We start from the raw sequence: 14,545 nt of genomic DNA on the forward strand, positions 1-14,545 counted from the left end.
TAGATATGCTCCACCGAGATAATCTCGCTAAATTAACTATACGTGCTGTTCTCTGCACATTCACTTACACTATTAAACTAATGTAAAGCCACATGCAATTATAAGTTCAGCAGGATTTAACTCGACTGCACAAGTAGTTGGGTACACATAATATGAAAGTTTTAAAAGTATTCGCAGAAGACGTCTCTTGAGAGTTAGGAGACTGGCTTTATGAAAGTAAACCAGCGTTTATATAAATTTATCTTTCAGGATTTATGGCTACAGTTGACGTGAGTATTAGGCAAAGTAAGTTGACGTTTCTTAGAGATTTAATTCAAAATTATTTTTGAACTGGTTGTTTATCGCAGTTTCACTCGCGTCAGATATAGGCACTGTTATTCGGGGATAGTGTAGCGTTCCAAAAGTGTCAGTTTTTTCAAAATTTTCTAATCATTAGATTAACAGCTTATGCAATTCAAACAAACAAAAATCTTCCCTCTTTCCAATTTTTGGAATAAATTCAAACTTCGCACTTTAGCGCTCCGTTTGAAGATTTCGTTCGTACCTCTACTTGAACTGCAATATTTATTGTTTGTTGGATGGATTATTCTAAGCTATTTTTCATTTTTGTGGGATTTTACTCAATAGGTAGGTATGACTGCTCAATAAAAGCATTACTAGGTACATAAACTTTATGTAATGAGCTATTGCCGAAACTCGTTTTTAGTTTAAGGCCTTGTGCACCCACTTGTTAATATTGTAAGACTAAAGTCTCTCCCCGGGGGGTAGCAGAATCTTATGTGACGGTTCAGCGATATCCTCTTAAGTAAGCATCCTAACTGGAGTTTTTATCTCAATGTAAAGACATTTTACGACAATAGAGCAGAGAATATTGTTCAAAAGAAGCTTATTCTCGATCACAAAGCCCGACTTTAAATATAGGAAACATCGACTAATGTTAAGAAACTAGCAATTTTCTGAATGGTAACATAAAAAGAGAGAAACGCAACATTCACGTATCTTTCTCGGTCGTCTCCCTTTGAAATACAGTCTCTGCTTGTTAGTGTGCCTCTCGAAATATAACTCCTACACTTTCTTGCCCCTTTGTACTGTTTAAAGGCTCGAAAACTTTTGCTACCCATTCAAACTTTACTTAGGTGTTTGGAAGAAAATAAACAAATCTACAACTTTTGTGGCATGAAGACCGAGTTTCACAACGATTTTCAATTGTTATTTATGTCTGCCGGCGTTTTGATCTTTCAAAAGAGAATGTGTTCAATTATGATCTTAGATTTTGTTATTACAAATCTGGGGAACGCTTAGGTGAAATAAGACCAAATATAAAATGGAAGAAGAATTTTCAGGCACATAGTAGGTAATTTTTACGGATGATTAATATCAAACGTGGGCAGGAAATTGATAAAATGCTATGCTGTGTACGTTTGCCGCGGTTGACTTGACTTTTATCTCTTGGACATGAGCCAGAGTTGGATTGGTACTCAACTTGTCGGGCAAGTTTAGTACCATCGTGGTGCTATTGAAAAGTCCCACTAAAAGCATACTTATACCGTTACCTATTTACTAGTGAGTTGTTAGATATCAAACAAAATCAAACTGCGAGACGAAATAAAATATTTATTACTAAAATGAAGGGTCTCAAATCACACCGTCAATATATGTTACATCTTTGGTATGTTCGGGTTGAAGTATGTTTACGTTAAATAAAATGCCAAAATCACAAGAACTGATGTCAATGTACTACGAGAAGAACAGTAGACGAAGGATATCTATTGACAGACAAAAAATGCAAAAACGGCAAATGCTTACATTGTTTGCTAACACTAAAGAATATCTCTCATTGATATCAAGAAATACTTAAAGGGAAAGCTATTTGAACCCTAAAAAGGCAACGTTTTTCTAGGCGCTTTTTCGCCTTTACAAATATTTGTTCATGTTCTATGAAAAACCAACTCGCCGTAGCAAGGTTTCGTTTTTATCACAAGATGTAATAATAGAACCTTTATAAATTCGTCACGTCGTCGTGGCGGTGTGATCTAATTTCCTCCTAATAATATCTGAACTTTGGAAGCTTTGACCACTCTTGGATATTTCTGTTTTCAGTGCAAACGTTGCTGGTAATGTTATTTGCATTGGCGGAACTCCAAATATAGAAATGACAGCGACACGACCTGTGTCCATCGCATTTTATATCTATATTTGAGTTCTGCTCCCAAAATCCTATCTCTAAAATGTTAGAATTATCGAGAGGAAAAACTTATTAAGTTTCTGGCTGATGTAGACTCGTTGCAAACAACTGCTTACAATCTCAGCACTTTATCAAAGCTTGTTCAAGGAAATTGGTTGTAACCAAGAACTCAACGAGACCGGCTCGAGTAGCTGATACATCAACCGCTAACAACACTTTACAATCTCTCCCACTCCACATAATATAACTCAGTGCAAAAATGAAGAGGAAAATTATTGAAATTCAAAATTTAATCGACCAATCTAATTGGATTTCGCTGCGAAAATAAAGCTGAAAGAAAAAATAAATTCACAGTAATAGCATTCAAAATTGCTTTAATCTTTATCCTCCGTATTTTATTTAGCTTTAGCAGCTGTTTATTAGTGCTACTGAATAAAATAAAACTGTTAATGGTTCGAGCAAACATTAATAAAATAATTTCTTGTAAAATGTTTCGTTGGGTACATTTATTTGCAAGTTAGGATTATAAATAACCATCCAGAACATTTAGTCTGGATTTAAATTAATTGAGAATTAAAATAAGAGTAGCAATTTCATTCCCTGAAGGACTAAATAAAGGGTAACAGAGATCTCATTTTTCTATCCTTCTTTGTACTGAAAGATTTTTGAGGTCTCCCTCCATGACAGTACCGCTTTCATTCTTGTGCACAAACTTTTATTGTCTACTGTCAAAGGGCGAAATAATCGCGGTGTGAATAATGAAAAGACAATTTGCGTTCACGATGTGAAACCTCTACGCAAGTTCAACGGACGGTGGCGGAATGCGTGCGAAGCAGACGGACTAGACTAGGACTTCCATCTTGTATTTGTTTTACTTAAATCATGTTATTACATTTCATGTTACAATATTTTGTCAAAAAAAAATACACAAATTATTTGTTAGAAAAATATGTAAGTATTTGTGAAAATTAATGAAAATATGTTTCCGTCGTGTCCGTAGTGTCGTCTTAGATAATGCATATGCGAAGTATTTAAAATATTTTGATGAAGTGAAATATCTGAGTGGATGGGTGACTATCAGCAGGGTGTCGGCACGCAGGCGCGCTGAGGCTTCTGCGCTCCTGCCCGCGGCCGTCAGCTCGACGACGCCACGGGCGCGGGCGGACGCCGCGAGCTCTACCGGCCTACTTACACACATGACTCGATTCTCCTCTCGAATACAAATCGATACGTATCCGATTAATCAAGACGAATAACGTGCCAAACGAATCGTATGCTCAAAACGCAACAATTGACAGTTTCGCGTACATTATCGCACTGCAGCGGTAATTACAATGTAATAATGCTATCTGTGATTGGTGTTAGTGAATGGTTAGTGTGTTTCGTGTAGTAGTAAATTAATTGGTGACGATGTGTTCATAACACAGGTGTTTCGTGTGTGAGTGGCATTCAGTAGTTTTACAGGTACGTTAATTTTTTACTACAATTAAATCAAAGCTCAATATATAAAATAAAGTAACGTTAAAGAGACTTGCATAATCAAAACATTATAATAGTTTTGAGAAACGTTACTATTTTTAGGTTATAAATGGTTTTCTAAGCTCTCCTGCTGGGTAGTAACTAAGGAAAACCTTATGAATAGAAGCAACGATTACCGTTGTGTAGCAAAGCAGGATAATTCATTTCCTTTTGTGGATGGCGTCGAATAAAATCGTCCTTTGCTCAGATGATCCTAATTAAGGCTAATTAAGATCATTGAAACAAAGAAAGGCATTTATTTTCAGGCAAATAATATTATGAAAACATTATTCCGCAATAAATGTTAATGAAAGTATACAGCCTGAAACATGCTAAAATCTTATAAACCTTCACGTCAAGATGCGTCAGATCTAACGCCTGACATTAGCAAATTACACTTTAAGAAGGATTTAAAGCAAACATACACCGGACCTTTGTGTCCTAATTTATTTTTATGTCACGGATCCTGCGTCACGAAGTTATTTCATTCATAAACTTTGTCATAAAAACACAAACAATATTATTTACATCGCCATACTTTATTAGATTCTAATTTTATTCTGTTGTTATAGCACTCCGGTCCATTTTATGGAGATTTGAATTTTTCCTTGCGGTGTAATTGAAAATTAAATATTACCGCTTTCCTTGCAGTATAATTTCATTATGAGGTCAGTTTAATGTTCTGTAAGAGGTGAGATTAGTTACAGTGAAGGCCATTTTCGACATCATTTAGTGTAATAGGCTATTTAGTTTTAATATGTAGTCATCCTTCTTACTACAAGCTAGGAATATTCAAGTAAATGGTATCGCTTTTCCCACGTGTAATTTCGGTTATTTAATTTGAGCATGGTGACAATAGAGGTCGACGTAAGGAGGGGCCAATAGGCTATTTTGGTATTAGTTACATATAAGGAAGATGGGTACATCCGCCTTTCTGATAAAACCAATTAACTGCGGGCGGCCGCCTGTCCTGATTGACGGTATGACCGTTATTTGGGAGACCCGTCTTGAATTCAGAACATTTTAGATTTGAGTTTTTTTTCCAATAAAAAGAAGCTTAACAATGGATGATTTGGAGTCATTTGGGAAACAGAAGGTACTTTTGTTTGGGAAATAGAAATACCTACGTAATTTATTCACAAAAATCCTTTATAGTTTTAGCTTGACAGGTATCTGTTATCTGGTAGTGTAATACCTGTCAGGTATTGCTTATGGGTTAATATGGTCGCAATTATTATTGTCGACATGAAAACCGTAGGGAAACGGTATTGTATTACAGTAATATAATATCTACGGTTCGAGGATCGGATACGTAGCTGAAGTTAAAGGTCCTAGTCGAGTGCTAATTCTTGTTCCAACAAGGAGTATTGTTCCGTTGTTATAATATTATAGTGCCTCATGACAGGCGTCTTACAAGCCTCGCATAATAAGGTCTGGAGGGTGAAGATTATGAGCACTAAGGGTAGGGTTCTTGATGTCATGTTGTGGTGCCATATAAACAAACATAATAATTTGATGACACTGTAGGCTTCTAAGTTCGGCGTTAGTACCAGCAATTTACCCTTACTAAGTATTAGAGACGATAACCTTTGTTCAACATTGTTGTCAACTCTCAATTAGGACACACTACAATTAGACGTCTATTATTAACCAGAGCCATTCATTCCATTATTTGTCACCTACTTTTGTAATAATGATAATATTTTGTCGAGCTTAATATACGATCTTGTTAATTATTATTGGGCGTGTAAAAGGGAAGAACAAACAAAAGACGCTCACCTATGCGATGGCATGATAGATCGCCGGTGAAGCCTGCTGTAATGGTTTCGCAGAAAACTTAAGACAGAGAGGAATGAAGATGGAGGGCTAATGCGGCGTGAATTGGCCAACGTTTTCACGCCCCTTTACACATGAGAAAGCGACTGAACAAAGTAGAACGGAAATAATTTACTTGATTTATAAGAAATCAGGATGGGAACTTAGTGGGCTTGATTTTGTAGATAAACGAAACCTTCTACAATCGGTATAAATAAATAATGCTGATGCAAAATCAAGGCATTTAGCTAGCCGATTTGGTTTGGCTTTCAGAGCCAAAAAGTTTCATAGCCTGCAAAAGACGGACTGACTTCCATAAGTTGGACCTAAGATGGAAGTTAGTTTTTGTTGTGTATGTAGTTATGCGTCTACGCTTTGTATAAACTTATTACTGAGAAACAATGTTCAGTTATTCACTGTATTATTCTGGAATTATGATATACCTAACACAAGTTTAAGCCTTGCGAGCGAGATGTCGTAGCAAAATCCGAATGACCAAACGGTCTAAGCTTCATTGTGACAGCCTAAAACCGAAACATTTCAAAACGGATAAGCATCTTATGATATCACTAGCTAGATCCTAAAGTATATTATGGCATTGTTGTATTTTTTTATAGTGTAGGCTGCTGGGTTGCTAAAATAACAAGCCCTTGTATCAAAGTATTCTTAATCCCAACTGACAGCTATCACAGTACCATCGAGTGAATTTGGCTCAACGTGCCCTTTGTAGGTCTAAGTACTAGGGTGATATACCATAAACCCAAACGTATTTACTTCCGAGCTAATTTATGTTGTTTCTAAACTTGCAAGCAGCAAGTACTAGGCTATCGGGGCAGTGATATTTGGTGTCTAGACATGAATAGAAGGATCACAAAGCCTTTTTCCAAGATCAAAAAGGCTTGAAAACCATAAAGTAGCTATTATTTTTATTACAACGAATTATTTAAATTGAGAAGAACGGATTTTCTCATAAAAATATGAGTAAAATTACATCGACCCTAAATACCTCGAATGTTGAGTCCATTCAGCTGCACCGTGCATGAAGTCAGCTCCAACAACAATTTCACGACATTCCTAGACGTGACTGCACTTACATTGCTAACTTCGCAAACTGCTGTGACCTCTGTACCGTCACACCGACTTTAAAGGTTGCCACATACATATGTATTAGACACAGCAGACGGTCAGAAACCACCTTTATTAGTTTTACTTTTACTCAGTTGACTTTCATGTAATTTAACTTTGACATTATTTTTGTCAACCATTTCAATTTACATAAATCGTAATTAAGTGTAAATAATTGACGCTTTCACATCCTTCAACGCTACAATGTTCTATTTTAGTCCTCTTTGTTCTCTGAACTTCTGACATATAAATAATGCTAATTGAAAAGTAGCACTTTCTTGACATTTCCTTCCAAGTTAAATATAAATGGTATCCAAGGCAAGCAAAATAAAACAGTTGTAAAAGATTGGTTAACCGGACTATTTTTAGAATCCGTTTTAAAAATGCTGACAAAGCTCAAAGTAATAGAGCAAAAGAAAGGGATGGCCACATCTGTTGTGTAACGTAAGTGTATGAGACAGAAATAGAACGCGCTAGTAATATATTATGTCAAAGGAAAATGTAATTTAACGAAACTTTGGTAATTGACGTAAAACTATTTTGGTAGATACTCGTAGTAAAAGTTACCAACTATTGCTGTTAATGAACCATTTCGGATGAATCTTTGCTTTTACGTATAACTATTATGTCGAAATACATTGTGATTTTATTTTAATTAGATGAATAATTTTGCAAGACTGCTGAGTTTAATTTTTCATGGAAAATACTGTTGGCGTTGTAAACAATGCAACAAAGGAATCTATTAACAAAACATAATGTTACAGTGTTTCAAGGAAAACAAAGAAGCATTTCAATAAATGTACATAGGTAATAGATACTAAATTAGTAGATCAATAAAAACAGTATCTACAATATTATTCGAAAACTTGCGTAGGTGGAGTTCTCTGTTTTAAATTATGTTTTATGACAATCATTTTTTTTCAAGAAGGAATACCTTTCCTTGGTGGGAAATCGTCATACTCTCACTGACTAAAACCCACCATGTTCCTTCAGGAGCACTTTGTGTACCAAGGCCGCGGTAACTCTTTCGAACAATCAGGCAGCCCCGCTGAGAATTTTCCAGTGAAAATTTTACTTTGGATTTATATTTGTAACAAAACCTGTAAATGAAAATAACACAATAATAGTTGCAGTTTTTATCAGACCCTCTTTAAAAAGAACATTACTATTGTAGGCCATAGATTGAATATTTTAAATTTAACCATATATTTTTGTAAACTGGAGTATTCTAGCGACAGCTAGTTAATCAAGACAAAAAAACGATACTGATTACAGTACTAGACATTTTGAATCTTAACTTATACCAAAAAAACGCAATTCTATGAAGGAGCTTATGCAATATGCATATTTATCCGTATATTTGCTTCATAAAACAGGGAAAATGAATGAATGTTTCTAAAAATAAACTTGAAATAAACATGATTAGTCATTCCGTCTCCGAGACCATGAAATGACGTCATTACTTTTTGTTTCAGGATGAGAGGGGCGAACGCAATATTCCTTATTTTATTCTTCGGCCATCTATCTGCCCTACCCGACACCATCCGAATAGGTAAGCCTTACTTTACCAACTTCATTATAATAATGAATTAATTATTGCGTAATCTTAATTCAACGTTGATTTATGTTCAATTGCTAATTCAAAAATGTATATAGAAGCTATGATCTGAATATAATTGGGTTTTCAGAGAGCTTTCGAGCGATTAAATTTTCATTTTAAGCATTATTGTAAATTAACGCTGTGTTTGAACTTGAATTTGGATTTTACTGTTCGCGCTGCTGGAATTCTATTGAAGCAGATAATATTTGTAATCGCAAACATAATTGGTTGTTGTTTAATGGCGCGTGAGCAGAACGCGTGTACTTGAGTCTTGTTACATATGTCAGAACTTACTGATAATATTTGATTTGTAAACAAGTAAGAGTAAATGTTGTTCTGGCCTTCTGGGCATGAAACGAAAACACGCTTCATCAAACTGTTCAAGATCCCATCCATGTAATTGAAGCTAACATTAACATGCCTACGTAAATTATATTATTCTGAAGTGCTCTGAATATTTTGTCGGAGGTATGTAACTGTGGAATTACCGAACGCATTCGGCGAATTCATCCCGTTTTGGAATGTACTGTTCCAATGTAGAGGATTAGTTTTATGTGTTGGCTGACCAATATGAAAAGAAATAACCACTCTGGAAAAAACAACAAATTTAAATCCGAAAATATTTTTATTCGAACACAGTCCAATGAAAGACCTGGCTATCCTAAAAAACATGATTCAAAATACTGCCTCTAGTAATACTGCAAAAATACAAGAAGTGGTATCCTTACATGATCGAGATCAGTCAGAGATTTATATACCTGATACTAACCTAATTTATATGTACCTACTTCTTATCTGAAAGCTTACATACCTAAAAGGTCATTGTATATATCTTGTACCATATATAATTGTGTTTCATCACAGGTGGTCTATTCCACCCGGAGGATGAGAAGCAGGAAGTCGCGTTTAGATACGCGGTGGAGCGAGTGAACGCCGATAGGGCAGTGCTACCGAGAGCCAAGCTGCTGGCTCAAGTGGAAACCATCTCGCCGCAAGACAGCTTTCATGCTTCCAAAAGAGGTTTGTGGTTTTATATTATTAAGTAAGACTAACAGCCAGTTCCTCCATCAAAAGTAAAAGCCAAAGTAATGTCATATAGTAAAAGTAACGGTCAAATTCGTTCTTTCAAGGCTAAAGTAACAGCAAACTAATAGAAAAAGCAAATACTCAAATTTTTCTTACTCAAATTATAAGAACAAAGGATAATTTGACTGTTGTTTGTTACGCTCTTATAAGTTATGTGCCTTTGAATACTTCGGTACGCGGAAAAATCCACTGTAAGGAGGGTGGAAAGTTCGCTTCTTGAATTAAAATTTTCCTATAGGTATGTCTCTAATATAGTAACATAGTCAAAACCGTCAATGAAAATGCATGTTGATTGACAGCACCTACTTGCAAATATGTTACATAAGCAGTGCCAACTGCCAGCTTTAAATATAATTCTATTGTGAAAAGGCTTAAATAATTTAACACACATTTCAAAATTGTAGAGGGCTCTTTACTGTTAAGAGGATTTGTTTGTGAGGCCTAACAAAAGCTCAAAAAACTAAAGCCTCATATTGACTTAGGCTTCGAAATTCTCCACAACACCTGAGGCGCATTTAGTGGTGCGCTTTTTAAAACAAACTCGGCCAAACGAAGCCAAATTGTTAGGGTTTTTGATAACTGAGCATCAACTTCATCCACAAAATGTGAGAAAAATATTCATGTAGGGTGTCCCTCAAAATGTGGATCAAATGAAATATGGGATATATGGAGGCAAAAAGTTGGTACATAAATGACCCTCTCCATGCCCCTTTTCCAATTGACCCGTAATTCGAGTGACACATTGTACTGCTGAAATGTGGCTTTTCTACAAAAATATCCTATATTTATTTAAGAAATGCCTCCGCTAAAATGGGAACAATAACTTCAAAGTGACAAGTTTTGAACTGGAAACTTACACAGCCATAAGTTATCCCAAATCTTGGTAGGCAGTTGTTAGGGAAAGCAAATTTCAAAGTAGGGTGCCGCTAACGCGCTGACGTTATCGCACCGTCACCGTCGGCGTCACTTCAAAGCCATAATCTTTCCGCCATAATATATCACCCGACGTTTCTTTATGTCCCTCTCACCCTTTATTTAATGAAGATAAATGGGTGAACGTCTATATAACACTTGGCAGTCGAGAATAAAACTGACCAGACTTGTTAGCTTTGACTTGTGGTAGGATCTTGGCGTATGTCATGGTTCTATTAAAACAACTCTGGTTTTATTGTGAAAGGCCGGTTCTATAGCTGGAATGCTGTGTAATTACTGGTAAAATACACAAATTTCCAGGAGGTATATTAGAGACATTATTTGGCACAACTCTATTTTGAAGGGAACATTCATCATTCCAGTACTTTTTTGGATTCACAATGTGAAAAGTCATGAAGGCTCAAATAATATCCAATCCTAAGTAAAGTCCGAAAAGGCTCCCTGTCAAAAAGCTATTTGTAATCAATCTTACGAAAAAATCAGAAAAAGCCTCTTTCGTCCGTAATATATTTAGGTGAGGTCTATTCTCGTGGTTGTAGGATTTTATTTAACCGGGTCTTGGGTTCAATCAGTATTGCGGGATGTGACGTTATATAGTTTTTACCGTACAATCACGTACAGTGCCATGACAACGTGACCGAGCCGTACGTGACGCTTCCCTCCTTTTATTTGTGTATTTTTAAGATGTTGTTATATTGTTAATTCGATGTTCGTGGTTCGTTTATGCTGTACGTGGTATTGACCCAAGTAAACCTTATTGTGTCTAAGTAGGTTTTGTTGATTCAATACTTCAGTGTGTTAGTAGGTACATATTTCATATTGTAGTGGCAAAGAATAGTACATGTCTCAATTTGTTTTTTATTTTTTCTTTTGAGTGAGTAGGTACAATTAAATCTAAACACATTTTCTTTCTTTAGTATGTCATCTATTACGAAGTGGGGTAGCAGCCATCTTCGGGCCCCAGTCGGCCCCTGCAGCAGCTCACGTCCAGTCAATATGTGACACTATGGAACTACCACATCTGGAGACACGGTGGGACTATCGGACGCGGAGAGAGTCCTGTCTTGTCAATCTTTACCCACACCCAGCGGCGCTGAGTAGAGTGAGTGTTTCTTAATTTATTTTTTTTATTCCAGAGCCCAGTTTTTTTTTTAAATTTATGTATAAAATTGGTTTTTTAATGCAATAAATATTCTGACATCTATGCTATACTGCGCCACTTATAAATTAGATGAGATTTAAAAACTTACGTAATTGGATAAAAAATTTAAAAAGCAATAATAAATTTAAATAAGCAATGTCTTCAATCATCAATATGTTTAAGTCGGTATTAAGTTCTGGGTTTTTTCGAACAAGCGAAGATAAATCGGTTGTAACCCTTCAATGCTACAGGTTGCAAAAGTACGATACTAAAGCCTGACTTTTGCTCAACCCCAAACGAACTACACAAAATGTGTAATCATATTGTTTAGCGAATAATACAAGCGTATTAGAACAGATGTGCATGAACGAGCTCAATTCGGATATTAGCTACATAATTATCAGATAGTTAACTGGAATTTGCGAGGATTAGAAATTGGTGGTCGCGAACTAATTATTCGAGCATTATTAATTGAGATGTGAAATTAGATAATTATCCTATTTTAAATTTTGGTATCAGGCGTTACAATGCCGCAATCCATGACATTAAATGTTAGGAAAGATTATATTCATTCCGCGAGACAATTTACAATAAATACATACCATGGATTATTTACGATAGATTTTCAATGTTATAGGTTTTATAAAAATTATCTCTGTTTGTCTTTTGTTGTCTGGCTTTCATGACATAATGATTAGGAAAGTGTATAACAGGGTATAATTATGTTAATGCCATAAGAATCATAACATGTATGGTACTCTAGCCGTCTACGGGAGGTAATTCCTTCGGGTCGCGGGTGGTAATTATTAATAAAGATAGAATATTTAAGACATCTGAGTCTGTCTAATCTGGCTTATCTCAAGTCTATTCAACATAAATTACTGAAGGAACTCGTGGGCCATTACCAGCCGCAAAGGTCGATCTACGAGTGTTGGGGTAAAGCTACGCTATAATTATGTAGTTGAGGTTTTACACCCTAAAATAAGTGTTTATTAGATATGCAACTTTATTTTGAAACATAATGCAGAAGAGTCGCCTAATTACAATATTCTGAATAAATCCAAATTTTTTAATGTATCTCCAGTTTTGAAATCAATACAGTCTTGGATTAATAGGCACGCAACAGTACGTAAATAAGGAACTTTAACTCAGCTTTCAAATCTAATCAAACATGCCCGGGCCTTAAGACAGAGTTGAATGAGACCTCAAGAATTAGTAATAAAGCAGTTAAATGGCAAACATTGACCACTCGCCAAGTAACGGCACATACACTGTAGGGCTTACAAACTGTCACAGAAAACTTTATTCATTAATTATCTTAATTGCGGGAAGTGGTATGCGAGGCTTAGTCGACCCTATCGTGGGAACAGCGTGCACATTGAAAATGTTTTCCTTGTGGAGACGACAATTCCTCCCAAAGGAGTGCTTCAGTTTATGGCCGTAGCGATACCGATGAACAAGAAAATATAGAGCACATATTTACAAAGAATAACTTGTCAATATTTTGCACTTTATACATAGATCCTTATATTTTTTATTACGCTTAATAATATTAACAGTCTTAAACAAATTCACTCAAGAGGAGTAAATAATTTTAGGTTGAAAGCCAATTAATGTTAAGTTTTAATATTGACATTTATTGGGAATTAGACACAGGTCGAGTTACTAAGTAATTCAGCTAATGGTTTTCCCTTCTGACACACAATCGGGAGTATACCTGAATCATTTTCCGGTTAAAGGAATATAAGATACCTAAGAATAAGTAACATATATAAAAATGCCTGAACTTTTCACATCTTAGCACACACAGCTCGGATTTTGAATTTGTGTCCAGTAGTATCAACTTTGTGTCAACTTCTGGTCTATCTGGCCTTTGGTCATAATTTTCGTTCTGTTTAACCCTCCGGGGCAAACAAGCATGATATTTATGTGACGAATAACTTGCTACTTTAAAATTCTTTGAATGAATTAATTAAATCCCAGCCTTAAAGATCCTTAAAGGCTTAGAACAACTTATTGTTTTACAGAACACTGCTTATAATTAAAGTTGGCTCTTTCTTTATGAATTAATTGTTAAACATTTCAAATGTTTTAATTAATGTTGTCCTTTATAGGTTCAAATTGAAATAAAGACACATTATAGTGTAGGTAAATATTTAGACTTTGATACTTGGCGACGAAGTTTTAGTCTGGGGTGTTAGATTTGAATTGATACTTATATGAGTTTGCTAACATTTTTAAAATATCGTTCTGCAATTAATCATTTGTCTGTCACTTTACGTTAACTTATAACTTTCACGCGTAAGGTCTGTAACAAAAATATTGTAACTAGAATGTTAAAATATTCTAAGTAATATTTGTTTGTGACTGCCTCGTTGGTCTAGTGGTCGCAAGCGCGGCTGCTGTGCCAGAGGTCTCGGGTTCGATTCCCGGGTCCGGCCGAAATCGCTTTGTGGGTTTTCTTAAATTTTCACAAAGCAGCCCGTAGTCTGGAAGTTGGTGATTGATTCACCCGTGCATCGGAGAGCACGTAAATGTCGGTCCTGCGCCTGATCTCTCTCCGGTCGTGTCGGATTGCCGTCCCATCGGGTTATGAGAGTAAAGGAATAGGGAGTGCACCTGTGTCTGCGCAAATGCTCGTGCACTATAATATGTCCTGCGCAGCTGGCTGATCTCCTTAGATGAGAACAGCCGCCGTGGCCGAAATCGGCCGTGGACGCCATTAATAATATTTGTTTGGTATCTTACCTTATTATTTCAATGAGGCAAATGCTCTTCATCTGAGGGCACTTTCAGTTTAAACAACATGCCCTTGTTACGAGTCATTGCTCGCTGCTTCAATTAGAGAATTGATACTTGTTGAAAGGTCAAGTTTATAATATCGAATGAAGCTCGAAGCCTTTGCTAATTATAAACTGAGTGAACCTCCCCAGTATGTTAATATACCTACGTACTTCTTTTGTTTCATCTCCTACCTTTCTAAAACAGATATCGAATAAAATTAAGTATCAAATGAAACGGCCATTAAACGCACATGTGGCTGGATCCGTCGTTGACAAAAATGAAATTGTCCACCCACCCGGAAGATTGGACTTCCGCAATTAGGCCGATCGCCCATTTGTATGGCCTTTACACATACATA

At 36.0% G+C, this 14,545-nt stretch overlaps 1 protein-coding gene across 7 annotated transcripts in view; it reads left to right on the plus strand.

The window, feature by feature from the left end:
- LOC124633765 (glutamate receptor ionotropic, kainate 2) overlaps window positions 1–14,545 on the plus strand; it is a 37,842-nt gene that overhangs the window by 12,247 nt on the left and 11,050 nt on the right. For 6 of the 7 annotated variants that reach the window (XM_047169090.1, XM_047169092.1, XM_047169095.1 and 3 more), the window contains exons 3-5: window positions 8,119–8,195; window positions 9,108–9,263; window positions 11,180–11,364. In XM_047169090.1, the coding sequence (XP_047025046.1) occupies window positions 8,120–8,195; window positions 9,108–9,263; window positions 11,180–11,364 (417 nt within the window). In that variant the 5' untranslated portion in view covers window position 8,119. Of the gene's footprint in view, window positions 1–3,312; window positions 3,650–8,118; window positions 8,196–9,107; window positions 9,264–11,179; window positions 11,365–14,545 lie in introns of those variants that run through there. The other variant, XM_047169089.1, reaches the window with a different exon arrangement.

Source organism: Helicoverpa zea, chromosome 10 (assembly GCF_022581195.2).
Source record: "Helicoverpa zea isolate HzStark_Cry1AcR chromosome 10, ilHelZeax1.1, whole genome shotgun sequence".
Lineage (NCBI taxonomy): Eukaryota > Metazoa > Arthropoda > Insecta > Lepidoptera > Noctuidae > Helicoverpa > Helicoverpa zea.